We start from the raw sequence: 21,001 nt of genomic DNA on the forward strand, positions 1-21,001 counted from the left end.
TACAGTCGACTCCCGATAACTCGAACCCTCTATAACTCGAACCTCGCGCTAACTCGAACCAAAATCGATTTCCCCTGGATTTCTGTCATACATTTACTGTAATTTTACCCTCGGTAACTCGAACCCTCGATAACTCGAAACTCCCGCTAACTCGAACCAATCTTCGTTTCCCTTCAGGTCATTTTCTATATAATTTTACCCTCGATAACTCGAACCATGTCTGCCAATTTGTGACAGGTCAAAACAAACAGTACACTGTAGTCCAAAATTTTTGAAATAAAAACGAACAAGAGTTAGAGCCGTCCCCGAAACGCCCCTCAAAACACGAAATGTGCCACGCCATTGATGTGCTACAAACGTTTAGTTTGTTGGTGCAGGTTGATACCGTTTCTTTCAAATCCAACCTTAGAAAACTTTAAAGGATTATCGACAGGACGAATTAATTGAAACCTGCAACGTTCGCAGCTGATTTGCTTTGTTTTACGTTACGTTACGTTCTGGTCTATACAGAGATTTAGAAATATATTGTTCCTTTTTCTTTTGGCTTCTCTCTACTCTAATTAAATTTGTTTAAAATGTACACTGGTATACATTGTAGGAATAGAAAATCAGCAAACACCTTTTTTTCCTTATTTCTTGTCATTTGTTTTCAACTCTCAATAACTCGAACTCCCGATAACTCGAACCATTTTTAATTTCCCTTGAAGGTTCGAGTTATCGGGAGTCGACTGTAGTACGTTATTGAAAATTGGTCTCCATATCAACACAAATTGTTCATGTGACGTGTGTAAGAGACGGCCAAAAGTCTTTTAGTACTCTTAGAATCAATTCTGCCATCAAAAACTCTCTCGTTCCAAGATTGTAAAAAAGACGAAAACAACAAAGATTAATACACTGTATTAATATGTATCGAAATATACAGTATAGCGCCTCTGACTTACTGGAAATCTGTCAACAGCCTCAGGTACGATGATTTTGTAGCGGTTTTCAATATCATCTTCTTCCTCGTCGCCAGTTTCCTTGGCGTCAGATTCACTCCTCCTGGCTTTCATTCCAAGAAGTTTAGAGTAATACTGGTACACTTCGTCATTCAGCTCCACAGGACTAATATAAATAACATCAACTTTGGGATCTACAAGTAAACAAGTCAGAAATTTCATGAATAAAATTGTTGGCGTTGTACATGCAAAGATGTGCAAAGGAAGTAACATGTTCTTACCAGCTATGTCGCACAATCTTGCCATCTGAAGATTTTGGAGAATTTTTATTTCACTTAATTCATCTCTGATGTGCTGCGCATATCCTACACGAAACCACAGACATTATCACCAAATTAATATTGACTGCTTATTAATCTAAAATGGAGATTAGATTAGGAAAATCAGAAAATTTGAAAATTTGATTACGTAACGTCTATGGGTTTCAGTTTTAGCGATCTTTCCTTAGCTGCAAAAAATTTAAGCCTGGTGAAATAATAACAGCTCTAACCATTCAATTACGTTGATTCAAATCGAGCGCAATATTTCATTCATTGATCGCCTTAACGACTGTTCCATGCATTTCAATAAAGACGTTTTAAGTCTGAGCGACAGTAACACAGGCCCCGCCCGGTATTTTTTTATCTGATTTTGATCCACTTGAATCCGACAGCACAGTGCCATGCTCCGTGGCCAAGGTAAGTGTTACCTTATGGCAAAAATACTGACCTAAAGACGGTATATGAATGATTACTCTCCTGGAGTTCTTTATACGAGGCCAGGATTCTTTAAACTCCTACAAACAGACAAAAATAAAAGGAATATAGAGAAAACATTAGCACAAAGTTAGCTACTATACAAACAGTCTACACACAAGTACCACAGAAGGCAACTCACCTTTGCTCGCATTTTAAATCGTTTCAGTTGTATTTTTCTTGTCTCTTTAAGCTGTTTTCGAACCATGGATATTTTACAACTCATAATCCAAGATATCGCAATGACTCCTACAAACAGACGATATGGAATGATGGTTAAATTCCACTAACTTAACTCACAGACAACCAAACCAAGAGCTTTGCGAAACGTTTCCTAAGATGACCAGGTTCTTCATTCTCACTAGCTGTCTACATAAATAAGTTATAAAAAGGTCAGGAGAATTTAGTAACTTATAACAGGATACAGGTGACGATGATCACACAGCTCATCTCTCCTCTACCTGGTTACATTGCAAGCTCAACATACGCAAAACAAATATAAAGAATTCGGTAAAGCATGGAAATCTCGGTAACCCAAGTGTACATGACGTTTCTAACCTGCAGCCCATTTCCGTTTCCGGTATAGCAGGTAAGCTGTGCGGTCCTTATATCTCCGCCACGTGGACTGAAAATAACATATTAGTAAAGCATTAGAGGATGCATCTTTACAACAACATGTTTTAGTTCTTGCTTTTAACACTAATATTCTCTATTTGTTGAATCATGTGGTGCACTGCACACAAAATGGCCTGAGCTCTTACTTAAATACGTACTCCTAGACCATTAGCTCACCGAAAGAATTCCTGCTTATGTCCTATCACATGTACCATTACTGTATGTTCATGCGGCCGTTTTTAACATGCTTATTAATTCTAGTTGACCAGGCTATAAACCTATAAATGTAACTGCACTCTTCTAGTGTTACTGTGTTATCATAAGATTTTTACTTTTCCCAACATTAACAAATAGTACAATTGTAAACAACTGAGTGGCATCATTAAGAAAACTACCAGCTACCTGTATTTTGATAGCTGCCATTTCTGTGCCCTTTGGACCAAGGTATCTTCTTCCAGGAGTTTTAATAATTTTCTCTACATCATCTGCATTCAGAATACAGGTCAAGAAATGCTGCAGAGACAAAAGTGGATTTCACAGCACTATTTTCCCCTCTGTACGTATTGTTTTGGAGAGTGCGTTTGTCCTTCCAGTAGTTACATGTACGTTAAGTCTGAGACAAATGCTGCGGCGCTTTTCATAATCACTGGTTCTTCACTGGTTTTCTACTTGACAGTGCTTGGAAATAAGTTTTTTTCATAGACCTCTGCATTCTTAGATGGAATCACTAACCACATTTTCAACAATTTAAAGGTCGGCACACAAAAAGGAACAATTCCCAGGACTAGTCCCTGCACCATATCCCTTTGAAGAGTTTACACGAGGGAATAGTTGCAGGAACTTGTCTGCTTGTGTGTACCGGCCTCAACGCTCTACCTACAGTATTATACTAGAAATAGCTGACACTAAGTTGCCGCGGAAGTTTCGACGATGTTTATCGGTTTTTCTCTGCTGTTCATCCTTTTCTACAATTCAGACATTTTATTAGAAATTAATTTTCTATTTTGGATGATTATTAATTATGATACGGTAAATCATTTAATTACAAGAACGCAACAGAATCTTGACATCATTTTGTCATGTTTTGCTGTGGTGGGAGATCTCAGCTAGACTCAAGCTAGACTTAAGAAAAAGTCCGTCGTCTTTATTAATTTAACACGGTCGACCTATCGCGATTTGCGTGGCTCGTTTTCGCGACTTCGTCGCTTTGAATGGGCCGCTTTGCGGGCTCGAATCTAACACGCCTGCCGCGAGTTTTAAATAATCACAATGCATCTCGAGATCTCTTTTGAATTTCTTTTCTTGATGCCGCATAAGTTTTCTCCATTCAAGTAGTTTGTGCCTGGTAAATCACGGTCAGTTGGACAAAGGCTTTCTTATCGTAAATCACGCTTCATGACAACGATCAACTTTTTAAAAAGGAAAGGATACCGAAAGAATTTCTCACCTTTGACAATGAAAACGCTTGACTTTCTCAAAGTCGCTCGCTTCTGGTTTCCGGTTTCGCCTGCCGCGAGTCTTACACAATTATCTCGAGATCTTTTTTTTTAAGTTTCTTGTAAATCTCGTCCGGAGATAGACTGATCAAGGCTTTTCTCCGTTCAAGTAGTTTGCGCTTGGTAAATCGCGGTTTTGGACTAAGGCTTGCTTATCGTAAATCGCAGACAAATTTGAAGATATGGCTTGATATGTTCGTACGTGTTCCTAGACATATTTCTTCTTCGGCCACTCAGATGTAAATAACCGGTATGCAATGCATACTAAGGCGATGACGTTCCAGTATAGCAAGTCAGTATGTTTGAATCAATCCCACTCAGAGGAAGAATAGACCTTTTGAGCTTTGTTTGTTTGTTGTCCCATTTCAGACTATGTGATGTTACCCTTGAAAATTTCTTCTTTCAAATTTAAACAAATTCACGATCTTCAGATAGATAAAAGGAAATTCTCTAGGAAACATCATGTGATTTGTAATAGGCAATTTACATACAAAGATTAAAGGTCTATTGTTGTGAGTGAAAATGTGAGCCCAAAAGATATCCAAGCAATTTAACACCAAAATTGATTATTGTCGATTGAAGTGTGATTTAAGTTGACAGTTTAGAGACTGATTCATTTGCTATAAAAGAGGAAAAGGGGTTTGTCAAGTAAATATAGTTAATTTCTAATAAGTTGCTTTCAGGTGGTATTTTTTATTAAGTTGTGCATTCCAAGGTAAGGATAGTTTCTAACCAATGTTAATAAATAAAAGGCAAATATTGAGCTGCTTTAATCATAAAATATTAATTGACATTTTAACTTGTTCAATTCTAAATGAATGTCTTTTATCCTGATTTGATACAGTGGCATGCAACATAGTATGCAACAGTACTAGAGAGCCAGGAAGCTGCCACAACTTTGGCAGGAAAAAATATCTTAAAATAATGTATCTTGATTTACTCTTGTTTAAATGCAGCGTCAGAATCTTATTATTTAATTTTGGAGGTAACACACACAGTACAAGTGAAGTCCAGGAAGCAAGGCTGATACAATATCTTGATTTACTCCACGATTTACTCTTGTTTAAATGCGGATGATAGTTGCCTACACTGACTGTACAATCCGTAATGCAAGCTATGTCCAAAAAGTCCAAAATATTGTTACAGTACAAGTGGAGTCCAGGAAGTAAAGTTGATACAGTGGTGAGCCAGTGATGACTTCCGATTGAAGGGTCTTAACATGGAGAGCAATAAAATTGCAACTTTTTTGCATTTCATTTTTTTTCATTTTGCTTAAATTACAAAACAATTTTGCAATACATTACATGCATACAATGTGATGCAATAAGTAAAAGTAATGACCTTCGTCAAACAGAATGGCCTAGCATTAATTTCCATACCATTAGCGAGGCGACACACAGGCGATACATATCAAAAGACTGCGTGACATTTTCGTGTGTAAGGGTCACAGAGTCTGAATCAAATCAACGGCACTTCAGTGCAATAAATATTATCAGTGCGTATTCAAGTAAAACAAGGACTTCAGCTTAGATAGTCAAAAAGTCCATCTTTTCAATCTTTTGCAAAGAACTGCTATCGGTTGACCTTTTAGTACAGGCTTCTACGGAATTAAAAGTTACGAAACTAAACTTATGGTCGATCGTGTACAATAATTACGAACACTTCAGGACTGATGTACTGCATGACTCGTGCGAACTCAGATTTATCCGCTACCTGATAAAGTAAAACACTCACTTCAGGCCTGAAACCTCTGTTCGACAGCTGATGCTATAGCAGAAGTTGTAACAGAAAATTGTTACTCGCCACAACTCAAGATGGCGAGTCGCGTTGGAAGGAAGCAAATAAATAAGCTTGATATTATCGATAAAAATGCACGCTCAGTCAAACAAAGGCTTCAGATAGCTCACCTTTTCAAATGCAATCTGATCAAGAAACTGCTAGCGGTTGGCGCCCTCTGAAACAGTCTCAAAAGTTACGACACTTCTAAACGGCCTTCTCCACTTCTCAAATTCAAACTCGAGTCAGTTATCGCGCATTACAAACTCAAGTACCGTAAGTGAGCTCAAATTTATCCGACGTACATCGGTCTTTCCTGACCGAAATCTCCATCTAACTGCCAGAAATCAAACGTGTTTTGCCGATGCTCTCAGCTGCGAAAGACGATTCACATATGAAAATCAAACATGGCGGAACGAAAAGTAAACAATGCTTCTAGTTCCCAGTTCTCTTAGGTTTGATAATTAAGTAACCCTCACAACGTACAAAGAACGAACAATCCTCCATCGTGCCCTGGCATATAGGCGTCACCGCCTAAAAATGTGGATTTTCTTACTTCTCTGCGAGTTACTTAGTTAATTATCGCGAAGTCTTTTCAACAATTGCGTTGCTTTCGGCTTTTAGACATTGTGAAATGAATAGGCCTCAAATAAAACCTCAAATTATCTTTTTCAAAATTCTGCCCAACTGCAATCAACGTTTACAAGCGTCGTTTGTTTACTTGTTGTCATCCGTGCACGTGCTCATGCTTGGGCTGTCATCATTACCCAATCATCGTTTACTTGCGTCATCATTGACCAATCACCGTATGTCGGCATTTTACAACTCCCGATACTTACTTGCGGGCTTTCAGCTTGTCAGCATTTTACAACTCCCGAGACTTTTTGCGGGCAAAAATTGATCAAATCGAGATTTTTCCCAGTATATACTATATATATACTCTATATTCGCGCGGATTACAATGATGCCTCCTCGGGTTTTGGCCTCTGGGCCAAAACCCTGCGGGGGCAACAAAAAAGACTAAAGCAAGGACTAAGAGTAAGATTAAAGACTAGACTAAAAAAGACTAAAGCAAGGCTACCAATTCTTATACGATGTACAAACCTCAAGTGTTGGTTCTTGTTCTAGTTCAAACACTAATGCTAGATCAGCGAGTCTGAAAAAAAAAAAAATTGCCACAAATTAGCACATTAACCTTACAGGCTATAAACACTGCAGCTGTTCAATTTCTAACAACTCTTCCTTACCTATCACCGTCTATAAAAGCAATCGGAACACAGTAGTTGGTGAGAAGTTCTTCCAGTTTTAGGATTAACGTCAATATACTACAAGATAATAATAAAGTGGTAAGATTTTACAACCAAGTGCTGCACAAGGAAATGTGAAAACTAGACTTAAGAACTACAACGCTTTCGAAAAAGTTGACTAAATCACACAAGTGAGTGCAGCTTAAAGGAAACTTGAGGAGAAAGACTCATTTGTCGATTCCATAAGAACTCCAAAAGCTGCTAGATACCATGAGACTATATTATGGCAACTGAAGATCTGTCATGTTATTTAGACTCTTTGGTGAAAAGTACAGCCTCAGTCAATTGCCGGGATGGGATACAGACTGAAAAAAGACTTATTCTCGCCTGTGGAACATGTTACAATGTAGTTACTGTAATCAAAATTAACGAAGGTAGATAATTATGTAATTCCTAGCTGACAAAGTTTGACCAAGGCAGTCACAGTGGTCTTCAACGACCACCTGAGCCGACCATCATAGTGTTTGCTAAATAACGGGATAAAAGCAGTTAATCCTACAATAACAACTGAAAACTCTGACTACTCTTTGCAATCTCAGAAATTAAGTTATGTTGGGTTATCCTAGGAAATAGGGCACTTACCTTCCCCAGGACAGACAGTAGTGCTGTTTAAAATCCAGGTAATCCTATGAAAATAAGCAAACAAAATAGTTCTTAATCGTGACATGATTTCTTTTTATATGAACTACAAAGTAAGGCCCTCCATAGTCATACATTCTGAATAATCATTATGCTGCACAAGTGAAGTAAGTAGCTTGGTTGCATGTGGCCTGCTGGCCATGTGTCGCTTGGAAAGGAAGGAAATTATTGAAGGTCAGTCAATTGTTGGGTGTGAGAGATAGCCATAACTTCACAGTACCTGAGACGTTACTCTTGTCTTGCCATTCTGAATAACAAACTTGTGCACACTTTTCAGTTCATTTGCTGGAGTAGAAGCTGGAACAGGGATCTGGCAAACATGAGAAAGGGAACTTTTAAATTGGTACTGCCCGTATTATTTAAACAGTGCATTTAGAAATTTATGTAGTAACCATAAACTTCACTAAACGGAGAAGGTTTTCAAATTTAAAAATACTATTAACATTCAAAAGCTAGCTCTTTTAATTAATATTATAAGGCTTTAAAACCCCTGATGCAAAATTTTTTCCTTGACAAACCGCAATATGGGCAATATAATTTATTCCAATCATAACAACCTAACTTGGTCTACTTATCTTCTATCTGTGTCTCATTACTGTGTTTTCAGTTAATTCAATGTCACGGATGCAAACATAAGCCTGCGGTATTTCTATAAAATGTAAGATGCTATGTCGCTAACAAGGCACTACAGTTTGGTCTACACATATTCCATCTCTTATAAACCTGTAAGTATAATTTATAGATCATTATTATTCATCGATCATCAATTATTTATTTAGTCATTTACATGTGCCGGGTAAAACATTTCCTGCAGGGTTAGAGTATTAGGAATCCTACAGGACAGTAACATTGCTTAGTATTAAAATGTAGAAACTGAATGATTGTGAGGCTTCTTTGCAATTGCTTTACTTGCAAATTCTACTGCAACGAACACCTTTTTGCTTTACACTCTGTTTTTGGTATAATGCATAGGAAAGCTATAAGGTGGATGATAATTATCTTACTGTGTGTGGTCCTTCTATAGCTTTCACTGGCAGTGGTTTCATCTTAGAGTTCTGAGTCCAGCCCTACATGTGAAAGATGTGACGTGACAAGTTTAATCTTAAACCTTTACAATGTCTGTTTAAACAACACAGAATGATTCCGAAAGCTTAAAACCATAACTGGATGATGGGGAAAACCGGGTTTGACTATGTACTTGACAAAAAATATTTAGAAACAGGAACTCATCAGTCTCGGCACTGATCTCAAACCTGCTTGAATTGGGAATCAAATGCAATAACGTAAGCACTGAGAAGTTCACTTAAAGTTGTGTAACATTATTCAGATAATTTGTGTGTTTTGTATGGCATTCATTCACAATACAGTAAACTAAGGATTTGAAGCCTGGTAACTATCAATGCTGCACATGCAACATCATTCTTTACAATATAAACAGCTTAATTTTTCTTTTACACGAAAACTGGAGTAAAAAACTTTCATTTTTAGGAAAAGGGAAGACAGGCTGACCCTTTTCTCTAATAATTATCTTTTACAGAGATCTGATTAAGGAGTTTTGATGTGTACCTTGATAGGAGCGCCTTGTTGAGTTGGAGATTTGATTCTTCTTTTCTTTTCTGCAAGTGAAGTTTGTTGAGCAGCCTGCACTCCCGATGGATCCATCTGCCAAGGAAATCACCCACTATTTAATTACTGTCAAGTTCTGAAATAATGACCCTTATTACTTTCACAGTTAGCAGCCCTTTGCTATCAATACTTTTGGAGGGTTGCAACTTGTGAGGAGTTGATAATTTTGGGTAGCTCACGTGGGTCAGTCCATCTAATAAAAGTGAAAACTGCTTTGCAAAAGCAATCAGACTAATGACAGATGACTAATTCACACTACATCAGAAAAGAGTAAAACTTTTTTTTGCTACACCAGAACAGGCTGTATAATGATCATTCATTATACAGCTTGTTGTATCAATATGTTATTCTCAATCATCATTTCCATCCTTAGGAGTGTTGTTACTTTTGGAGGGTGGCTGCATTCAGGTTTGCTAACAACAAAGACACATTTTTTTGTGGAGGGTCACTACTTTTAAAACTAACAGATGCACTTGTAAAGGATTGGATCTATAATGTATATATGCCATTAACCTTTTTTCATATAAACATCTCACTGATGTACAGTGTAGGCGCAGTCAACATTCCTTAACTTAAAAGCAGACACATAGAGAGACAACAACTCATGCAAACAAACCTTAACAACTGATAGATTGTAGCCACCAACTAAAAAGAAAAGTGAAACCTTTAGTTCATAAAAATAATTATGTAATTTATAAATAATTATTTTGAAGTTTAATTTACTTTGTTTACTGACACATCTGGTACATAATCAGCAAAAAATGCTGCAGTTACCCATTAATACAAGATTTAAATTATATGCAGTTTCTATAGCAGTGAAAGGCTAAAAACACTGATCAGTTTAATTGAAACAATAACACAGTGTAGATGATTTACGTTTCCAGTTGGCAAAACATTAATTTTTTAACCATTTTTATAAAGTAACAGTGTACTGTATGCAATAAAAATGACTTACCACCCACAACGTTGTTTGGAGGAGCAGCAGTGTGTTTTGAGAACTGTTGTTCAGCCTCATGGAGCTAAATTCAGCAACAAATGAAAATCTATTAAAACACTGTGCTGCTAAGGACAGACATTTTGATGGCTAAAGAGAAAGCTTGAGGAAATATACCCATCCATGACTTTTTATGACCTTTCAACAGAAACTTACTGTCAAACTGTTGTCTAATTCAGGCTACATAAATTTGTCTGCCTCTAGCTCTGAGCAACACCAGTTTTGGGGAAAAAAGTGATTCGCGACCACCCTTTCAAAACACAGTTGAAATTTTATCCAAATTTCTGACGTTTTGCTGATACCTTTTCAATGTACATGTATATTGACAACAGTTTAATAATAATTTATAAATGCTGCAGGTATGAATTTGCATGTCAGAAATAAACACCAACATCTGATCTGAAAAGTAGTGCTCAAAGACTTAAATTTTTCCAAGAACATAAATTCAAACAAAACTTGGGTGCTGTTAATTTTGCTGGAATATGCTCAGAAATGAGTACATGCCTGCAAATCAAGAATGGCATAGCTAATCAATGACTTAGACTTAAGCACAATGTACATAAAATGTACCCATTAATTGTCATTACATGCTCATAGTGAGATAGCAGAATATACTTTACTTACAGGAGCCTGGTGATGTTTAACTGGTGACGGTTTAAGTGTAAGCTCTGCTGCTGGCTGTAAGAGGAATTCAGTCAGGGTAAATGTTCAAAGTTAATACAGAAAACTAGCATTATTCTGACAGCCTGTGTACAGTCACTCGCTCCAGCTCCTCAAGAAAAAAATTATTGGAGGAGGGGCATCTGTGTGTTTGAGTTGATAATTCCTGTTCCTAACATAAATTACTGTGCATTAAAACCAGCTCTACCAATTTACAGCATTTGATTATCATCATCACTTATTAGTCACTTTAAGATTGAAATATTACTCAGCAATAATTTTGATAAGGCGAGGAGGCCTCCAAGAAACCATCAGGCTTTAAGGGTAGGCCACCTTAGTTAGCAATGTGTTGGTAATTTAGTTGTGGATGTGCGGCTAGGTCAATTCAGACTCAATTCACTAAAAATTCAATCATTTTTTTTTTCTTTAAAGTAGAAAAGCTACGCAGCTTGTGATACACAGACAACACAGGAATTTGTCACTGACTATAATTCTGTTTACTTTTGTTAAATTTTCCTTTAAATTGGAAATTTTTAAACAAAAAAGTGTGCTAAATTTCATTGTAATTGCTGCAGCCAAATCTTGAGATAATCATTTGTCTGCATGGCTGATAAAATGCAAGGCAGTCAGATAACATATGCAAACATAACACTTAATTAAACTGCAAATGATCGATCAACCAATTGCAATCAGAACATTTCCCACACATTTCTAAAAAAAAAATCACATGGCCATAATTATCATCAACTGTTCAGTAAACACATAATTATGCCTTGAGTGAAACTCCTCCAATTTTTCTTGAGAAGCTGTGGCGGCTGTACACAGGATAACTTCTAAAAAAAAATTAAAAATTTTATTAATTTATTTTACTCTCATACTGTTTCAGCGACAAGTTTATATAATCATTTTGTTTAATACATGTATGTTTGTCAGGGGCTGGAGAGCAATAATGCTGACAGTATAAGTTTTTCTTAGATATCATCTCAAGGATGTAAGTATAAAATCACACAATTCTTACTGGTATGAGTCCACGCTCTATTAAGCTCAAAATTCCTTTCTGAGCATCTTCTTCTGTGATTGGAGGAGGAGTACGCTAAAACCAAGAGCACATTCAATGTTAGCAATTTTTACACATACACATGTACTATAAAAACAAATCTACACATAAAGTAGCAGAGCACTTAGTGAATGGGTGTACACTATTAAAACTGTAAGAAATGGAGCACAAACAGTAGTGGGCATCCCCCTCCCAACCCATGTGGGTAAACAAAATGTACATGATGTGAAGACATGCATGTGTAGGTCTGGAAAATAAGAGCTATAATTAAATGCAGATGTGGCATTCTGACCAAGAATTTTCTGAACTTTATACTGATAAAATAAATTGGAAGTCAAGAAAGACCCCCTTAAAATTATTAGTGTCAATGAACTTTCATTAAATAAATGACTTACTGAAGGGTCCACTTTATTAGCCCTGGGTAGAGTGCTTAGTGGATCAACAGTTGAACCCATGATGACCTTACCAGGAACCTGAAATAAAAAATATAAAAGCCACATAATATTAATAACAAAAAAGATCTTTACAGGCATAAGATACCAAAAATGTTAGGTATTTAACAAACTTCTTTATTCAATGATTTCAAGCAGAACAAGGTCAGCACAAGTACAGCACAAATGTTTGTGAGTGTGGTACATAGTTCAGAGCTCTATTAATCAGACTCTTAGACTGTACATGTACATGACCACCCCAAGGACAATATTAATTAAGTCTTATAAATACATATACAATGTACATTAAGACATTAGAAGAGCAGCTTATAAAAATAGATACATCTACATCCAACTATTGTACTGTATCTTCAGTATGTCTCTGTTATCCAGACTGGTGTGCACTGCAACTCACAAAAAAGATCAGAAAAAGGGCAGAAAACCGATGAGCACGAGATGTTCAAGGTTGAACTCAGTTAAACTTACAGACCTGTGCAGGTTGCTCGTGCTTGTCCACAATGTGTGGAAGGGCAACACCATATCTTTCATTTAAAATGTTTCTTGCTGTTGGATGGGCTGGGTTACTAAGAATCTTTAAATTTCTAAGATCTCTGGCCTACAAAAACAAATTACAGTAAAAGAAATAAGTTATAAATATCATAGGCGGATCCAGGGGAGGGGTTGAGGGGGTTGCAAACCCCCCCCCCCCTTTGAGCAGCATTTTTTTATTTGTTTGACTCTTCATAAAATTGTTTCATACGTATTTGTTTCACTTCCATTAATTGACTGATTGTCAAGTTAAGAAACGATAAGGTACATTTCGCGACTGTTCAATAAGACCAACAACTAGAATTAAGTGGCAGTTTCTCTTAAAGCGGTCCATCGCATTTCGGGTCGGAAAAAAGTTTTCCCTCAAACTTTGCCCAGTGAACTATCTTAGGTTGTAAGTAAATGCAACGACTTTAGTTTTTGGAAATACGTTAAAATATAATTTTTAGAGCTCTCAACAGTGAAGGCTGCAAAAGGCCTAATTTTGAGCTTGGCCAGAACGAGTAATTTCATAAGTTGACGAGCTCGCCGCTCAAAAACAGCCAAACGCACCAAATTATTATTATTATTCCTAAGTTAAGTGGTCCTTCAAAGGTTGGAAACGCATGTTAATTTTGATACATTTTGATTTACGGTTCCGTGAAAATTTAAATATCAGCAACCGTTAGATCGCTTTTTGTAAACATGCAAAAGTATGGTGTCAGTTCGCCGGCCTTTATTTCACGAGTCCAGACCAGACCATTCTAAATTCCAACTGAATCCTACTAAACAGATGTTAGGAAGCATAGAAATATAAAAATACCTTGCACTTTTTATCTTCCTTTGCCACAGCGACTTCGAACATTTCGTGCTTATGCGAGTAAGTAAGCTCATTTGCATAATAATGTACCGTAAATCAAAATGTATCAAAATTAACATGCGTTTCCAACCTTTGAAGGACCACTTTACTTAGGAATAATGATAATAATTTGGTGCGTTTGGTTGTTTTTGAGCGGCAAGCTCGTCAACTTATGAAATTTCTCGTTCCGGCCAAGCTCAAAATTAGGCCATTTGCAGCCTTCACTGTTGAGAGCTCTAAAAAATATATTTTAACGTATTTCCAAAAACTAAAGTCGTTGCATTTACTTACAACCTAAGATAGTTCACTGGGCAAAGTTTGAGGGAAAACTTTTTTCCGAACCCGAAATGCGATGGACCGCTTTAAGAGAAACTGCCACTTAAGCGTTGGTTCCCGAGCAAATTTTTAACAAAGTGCGTCTATTGTGGCACCATCTTGAAAACAGAGTGGTGAGTAAATGTTTCTTTAGTTTGCAAAGATGGCAAGCTAAGTGGCAGTCAGCAAAGAAGGAACTTCCAAGAAATCTTCTTCTAGCACTTGGTGCCTGTGATGAGAATGCTTCTCCAAACATCCATCATCTTCTCCTCATTACATGCACCCTACCAATCACTAGTGCGGAAGCTGAGCGGCCCTTTTCGCTCATGAAACTGTAGTTTAATAGCGCTTCTCAGATCTCGCTGTTATTGCAATGCATTTCTCTGAGAGACTCGAGGTAGACGAGATATATATGCGAGGGCTTTGTAAAAGCTCATCCAAGAAGATTTTTTCAGGCTACATTGTTCGATTAACGAGGCAAATAGAAAAACAACAAATAACTATCGTTGTTACTGCTGCCCCTTTTAATCATGCGTTATTTATTTTGGTTTTCTGGTTGAAAAATAAGGTAACCTCCAGATTTTACATCATACTTTCGCGAACGCTTTTCGAGTCTCGGGAATGCTGGAAATGACGTTTCAGAGTGTAAAATTGGAAAAAAATTTCCCCCTGGGCGGCATGCCCGCCGACCCCACTACAAGATCGCGCCTGCGGCACTCGCCATTCATGCCCATAACGTCGTAACCTATTAAAGGTGTACAACCCCCCCTTTCAGGTATTCCTGGATCCGCCCCTGAATATACAGTCATTGCATCATTCCTGTGCTTTGTACTCTTCCACTCCTTTTTAAGCGATGACGTCAGGAAATCGCTTATTGTCATCGCACGACCGACCCGATCTTTTTGTCTGTTTCGGTCGAACAGAAATCAAGTTTAACTTGATAACAAGAAATCGTCGCGTAGAACACAAAAGCAAAATACTCCCGTGCAGTTGGAATGGAACACTACAATGTATAAACGAAAGAGACTAATTACATATGATGGGATCTACTAGAATAAGTAGACAGAAATTTCTAACTCTTATAATAATAAGGGCTGCGGTGGGTAAGAGACCATTTGACCTTTCTCGCAGCTTAAAAAAGCTAGCTCCCGCGTATCGTATGTCGTTTATCGGAAGTCACAGACTACAATATAACGCAATCTACTGTTGTTCAATTGAGCAAATCTACGAAGAAAATGTATTATTAACTTTGCATCCTTGGCCTGTGAATTTATAACTACTGTTAATTCTGTATTTATTTAAAATTCCATCATATCCTAACTATGCTATTTAGACAATCACCAACATTGCTTCTAAGGTTTAAAAAATGTACACCGCAATTGGATAACAGTCTCATCACGCCCTCAATTATGTAAGACCCTTTGTGAAACGTCATCGCTTCTGCATGCACTGCATGCCGTTTATTTCTGTTAGTTAATCTGTCCATAATTATACTGTACTCTATTTTCCAGCTTATTAAGTTATTTAAGAAAACTTAGTTTTTTTGTCAGTATGTCTGTGTGTTGCTGTATTTTGTTATCTAAGTCCTAAGTACCTGACCCATTTTAGGAAATTATTGTATTAAATGTTCACTAAAGATGGTTGCCCAAACTCATTAGCCTATGGCGGTTATTTTGGGCAGCCATGCATTTACAGTGTAATTTATTTTAATTCTTCTTGTATTGTAAAAGTTGCATGACCTACATGGGAGCTCCTCTAAACAAGCAAGTCATACTATAATAGGTTTAACAACAAATAAGGAGTGCACTTAACAATTTATAAACATGTACATGTATGCGGCATGTGTATATGTACCTGTTGTCCTGGAGCAGGTGCATTTGGTCCTGGCTTATTTCCTTCCCTTGCAACTGCCAGTGGCTCTAAGAGACTCTTGAAACTATTTTTATAAAGAAATCAATATTATTGGTATATATACAATCCAGGGTCTACTACTAAAAATGCAGAATGTCCACTTCCTCTTGTTGAATTGGATGATTTGTAATGTTAGACCCTCTGTCACAGTTAAGCTACAACCCTTTGAGCTTTTCTTATTAATAAATGAATGACTTATGCACATAAATTACTGAAAGGGAAGTGTCTTCTGGTTTACTTTTATTTCCCTTTATTTCAGATTATGATAGTGAATATGAGACAATGAATAAAAATCAAACTGGTTTGAAAAATTTTAAACCAAATATAAACTTAACCCACTACATAAACATGTACTATTACATGTACAATAATAATTGTATAGGCTGACCTGGCTTTTTGTGCAACTGCACTTTTCTTCAATGCCACTATGCTTTGATCTCTGGTAAGATAAGAAGGTATATACACTGTACATTAAGATAATTGGCAGGAACATGTCAAAGGTATTACCAAAGCAATCTTTGGCTCTTATGTGCAGCCAGGGATTGATATACATACATGTACTTGTACATGAGCTCAGAGAAAACTAACTACTGGCTCATTAACAAGCCGAGCCTGTTTTTAATTTTCTGGCCTGTGCACTCTAAAGTTAAAACGGTGTCTAATTTAAGGACATAATTTTCACCCTCTTTGTTTATGCGCATCCTTACTGCGCACGTAATTCATGTCGCAATGTCATGACACGTCATGAATGAGCGCGCACACTGAGAAAACTTTCCAAGTTACACATATAGGGTGGCTAGCCGTTGCGTTAACTTCGCTTGCAGTTTCCTCTCTTAAACAGTCGGTGACCCCCTTTTTTCGGGATATATAACCTTTTGGGATAGATCTCTATCGATTGCAAAAATGAGCCAAATTTGAATGTTAAATAAAAAGTTGATTATTTTTTCATTTTCTCTTCCGGCGCACAAACAAATCAGTAACATTTTGCAGCATTTTGCCGTTTTAAATGACTGCAAATCCAGTTGTTAAAGACAAGGTTTACTCTAAAGGACTTTAAGAGTGGAATAGACCCACTAAAATAAATTTGAGCGAAGGAATTTGCCCTGTATCAATTCATTTAAAATATTTTGTTGCCAGAAGCTGCCGAGGTCATATTGAGTGACAAAGTCAGATTTATCCAAATAAGTGCCTTCTTTCAGATATCGTATCTCAAAAACGAATTCGGTGACCCAAGACTGCTGCCTAAGGAAATTTTTAAGGAGCCCTTCGGGCTCCTAACATCAATATTTAGGAGCCCGAGCCATTATGTTAGGAGCCCAGCTTAAAAGTTGCCGAAGACAAATCTGGGGTGGGGGTTACTCAGGCAAATATGTGGTCAACAATGTGGTCTTGGAGAGGGGCCCAGGGGGTCAACCTTCCCCCAACATTATTGCTATAATATACATGTACCCGAATGTCCCCTAGGGGGTACTCCCTATAGTGAACTATACTGGGAGGCTTCGCCCAGCAGGGATACCTTTTTCAGGCTGTAGGTATGTAATAGGATAGGGATTTTACGAGTTGGAGTATACAAAAGGGGGGGGGGAGGGAAACTGGTTTTTAATTAAGTGAAAAATAAGAAAAAAGATGTAGTATTTCTTCTGTTGGTATGTGAAAGGGGTGCCATCTTCATTAGGGGGTATATGGTTTCTAAAAGGTTAAGGGTCACTTTCGCATCATGAGTACCCCAAAAATGGCAACCTCGTTCATGAGATCCTGGGAAAGACGTTGCAGAAATGGTTCATGAAAGGGTAAGGGTACCCTCCCCATAAAACTTTTTTTTTACTCTGCAGCAACCTCAGAGACCCAGAGGTAAGAAGTTGGATAAGTCATCAATATCAGCAATATCTTTCCCCCCTGTGAGTTAAATCACTAGCTGGGCTGGGAGAAATAAACCAACAATGAAAACTGATATGCATTTAGTTGAGAGCGTGAAGGGTTAATTCATTTGTTAAGCCAGTGCCAGAATGAATGCATTTCATGTACTTTCATACGTTTTTCACTTAGAAAATCAATGTACATGAAACAGAAAAATCTAGTTCAATTAATATCTTAGTAATCAAGGTTAAAAAAGAAGCAATAATTAAGCAGGTCTATTTTTCCTAGGTTTAGAAAAAGGTAATGATTTTTATTCATTATTTTTGACAGTTATATATTAATTAGACGTTATTTTTAAAGCATATTAAACCTTTATTAATTGTTTAAGGGGTTTATTTTCAAATACAACTTGGAGACCCGGCGTTTATTCGGGGCCCGGCGTTTAATCGAGAAAATACGGTATCTTTGTTACATGATAACCAGTTGACAAAAATAGAACAGAAAAATTAAGTTGTGAAAACACTTCAAATTACTAATCTTATCAAATAAGTTGTTTATAAAATAAATGTAGTAACAAAAGCAATATATTTTAATCAAACTGAATATCTGAGCAGGCAAAAGGACTGAGGTTTCTAGCACAAAAATTTGCTAGTCACGGATCAATGCCCGAGAATGCTCAGGACTGCTTATAAACGTGAAAACATGAAACAGTTCGCTGAAATTAACAACCTGTCAACCTAAGTCCACAAAAAATCGGCAGCAGATATGAAATGTCACATGAAAAGAAAGAGGCATACATTTTACGTCCTACTAAAGTTAAGCGTTCAATGCTTTATAGATTAAGCTGAATTACATGTTAAACGCGCCACGGAAGTTTGTGTACACATCACGATATTTGGCACGTTGTTTTACGTAAGTTTAAGCCTGTCGGAAAGGTTTTTGTATCAAGCTTTTGCAGATTAAAATTATTTCAGACCTGATCCATGACTGCAGTAGCAAACAGATTGATTTCACTTTTGTATCCGTAAATATTTCTTCAGATTCACTTCGAAAATTCTCCGAAACGTCAACGAAGCAAATGAAACGTAATCCTACGGTGTACGATGAGTATCATGCGTTAAAATCTTGGAAAAATACATAAAATCTTGAAAAGTTACATGAAATCTTGAAAAAATACACAAAATCTTGAAAAGTGACATGAAATCTTGAAAAACACGAAAAAACCTTGAAAACAAAGTGAAAAATCTTGAAAAACGCAAAAAAATCTTGAAAAACACGAAAAATCTTGAAAAACGCGAAAAAATCTTGAAAACGCAAAAAAAAATCTTGAAAAACGCGAAAAAATCTTGAAAAACGCGAAAAATCTTGAAAACGCGAGAAAACTTGAAAAACGCCAAACAATCTTGAAAATCACGGGAAAATCTTGATATAAACTTGAAAATTATCATGAAAAGGTCAAATGAGATATTGATCTCACGTGACACGACGTGCTTGTTGAATACATGTCTGTTAGGCCAAACACGACTCCCGTTGGCCGCTTAAAGTTAACCTTCAGTCTGTTTAATTAAGGATTTTACGTTCTCTAGATCTCTAGAGCTGTTTCAGTAAAAATATTAATGCCATAATGTTTGCTTGTTCTGTGGCATGTTTAGTTAAAAGTCGTTTATCAGTCCTTTAAAAGAATATTGTTGTCTCACTGTCACGTGTATCGGATCAGTGGACCTCTCGAACATAGCCTGCAGAACAGGCGGTTTATTTTGCGGGTCGAGGCGCGAAGTGCTAGGTTTTTAATTAGCGGGTCACGCGAGGGCGAGCGCGAAGCGCGAATGAAAAACAAAAACCGCCTGTTCTGCAGGCTATCTCGAACAATGATTTTATTTATGATAAGCGTGCGGTCGGCTCGCAGGATTGTTTCTTTTCAATGGATGCGAAGATCTAAGATCCGAGTCCTTTCAAGGGTAATGCAGTCTCAAAGCATTGTGAGTTATTTCAGTTTTTCAAGCTCCCCTTAGCTTGGGTGTTGAGATTTGTACAAAAACGGCAAATCGAATGATTTCAAATAATTCGACGAGACTTTAGGAGCAACTGATGAGTTCCACTGAAGAACCGAAACTCGAGTCTTGTTTAAGAATAAAAAAATTGCCAGAAGAGATCATCGTTACCGCGTCCTGGAGGCTTCAAATGCAGTAATCAAACTGTAATAGAATTTATTTGTTGGATGCAAGTAACGAGACAAAACGAATAAAAAAAATGGAGGCAGCTAGTTGAGTTCCAAAACGCAAATCTCAACCAATACTTTTACCGAAACAGCTCAAAAGGAGTAGTGCTTGGCCTAACAGACATGTATTAAACACACAAGCACGTCGTGTCACGTGAGATCAATATCTCATTTGACCTTTATTAATCTTCAAGCTTTTTCGCGTTTTCAAGATTTTTTTCGCGTTTTTCAAGATTTTTCGTGTTTTTCAAGATTTTTTACCGTTTTTCAAGATTTTTCGCGTTTTTCAAGTTTTTTTTCGCGTTTTTCAAGATTTTTCGTGTTTTTCAAGATTTTTTACCGTTTTTCAAGATTTTTCGCGTTTTTCAAGTTTTTTTTCGCGTTTTTCAAGATTTTTCGCGTTTTTCAAGATTTGTCACTGTTTTCAAGATTTTTTCGTGTTTTTCAAGATTTTTCACTTTTTTCAAGATTTCTCTCGTTTTTCAAGATTTTTGTTTTTCAAGATTTCATGTCACTTTTCAAGATTTTATTTATTTTTTCAAGATTTCATGTAACTTTTCAAGATTTTATGTATTTTTTCAAGATTTCATGTAACTTTTCAAGATTTTAACGCATGATACTCATCGTACACCGTATAATCCAGAACATAACACATTCCATATTTGGAAGTTAGGCCCAGTCCTAAACACTTGAAAACAAATGGTTTCGAAGTTGCTGAATTTTGCAAAGACACGTTACGTACTTAATACGCCAAATGTAAACAATTTCAGCGTTTCCGTTTTAAAATGAAGCAGTTGTTGTTTTTAATGGGATTTTTTATGCCAATGAAACAAGGTTACAAGGAAATTGAAGTCAAAAGATGGGAGTGGAAGATCAATGTTTAGGCGCCCATGCGGGCTCCTTGAACAAAAATTTAGTCGCCCGCGCTCGTAACTTAGGCGCCTCTGGCGACCGGGCGCCCGTTAGGCAGCAGCCTTGAG

At 37.0% G+C, this 21,001-nt stretch overlaps 2 protein-coding genes across 2 annotated transcripts in view; both read right to left on the reverse strand.

Annotated features, from left to right (window-relative positions):
- The window catches only part of LOC144658924 (uncharacterized), a 122,296-nt gene that overhangs the window by 28,732 nt on the left and 72,563 nt on the right, over window positions 1-21,001 (reverse strand). The gene's annotated exons all lie outside the window — the stretch shown is intronic.
- LOC144636739 (IQ domain-containing protein H-like) lies at window positions 900-16,669 on the reverse strand. The gene is made up of 21 exons (XM_078495933.1): window positions 16,629-16,669; window positions 16,335-16,385; window positions 15,890-15,971; window positions 12,824-12,949; window positions 12,298-12,375; window positions 11,864-11,938; window positions 10,810-10,863; window positions 10,147-10,210; window positions 9,808-9,836; window positions 9,132-9,227; window positions 8,570-8,632; window positions 7,786-7,875; window positions 7,509-7,552; window positions 6,867-6,944; window positions 6,724-6,775; window positions 2,750-2,860; window positions 2,291-2,357; window positions 1,875-1,981; window positions 1,707-1,773; window positions 1,220-1,303; window positions 900-1,132 (listed from the first exon to the last, which is right to left on the reverse strand). Exons 1-21 carry the CDS (start codon window positions 16,667-16,669, stop codon window positions 900-902), a joined length of 1,692 nt encoding a protein of 563 aa, XP_078352059.1.

The sequence above is a fragment of the Oculina patagonica genome, chromosome 1, assembly GCF_052425735.1.
Source record: "Oculina patagonica isolate OP01 chromosome 1, crgOcupat, whole genome shotgun sequence".
Lineage (NCBI taxonomy): Eukaryota > Metazoa > Cnidaria > Anthozoa > Scleractinia > Oculinidae > Oculina > Oculina patagonica.

Bases quoted from the DNA above. Each gene is read 5' to 3' on its own strand.
- LOC144636739 (XM_078495933.1), bottom strand. From the start codon at position 16,669: ATGAATTACGTGCGCAGTAAGGATGCGCATAAACAAAGAGG. The intron at 16,386-16,628 runs GTGAAAATTATG...TTATCTTACCAG, and splicing joins GATGCGCATAAACAAAGAGG to AGATCAAAGCATAGTGGCAT. The intron at 12,950-15,889 runs GTACATATACAC...TTGTTTTTGTAG, and splicing joins CACCTGCTCCAGGACAACAG to GCCAGAGATCTTAGAAATTT.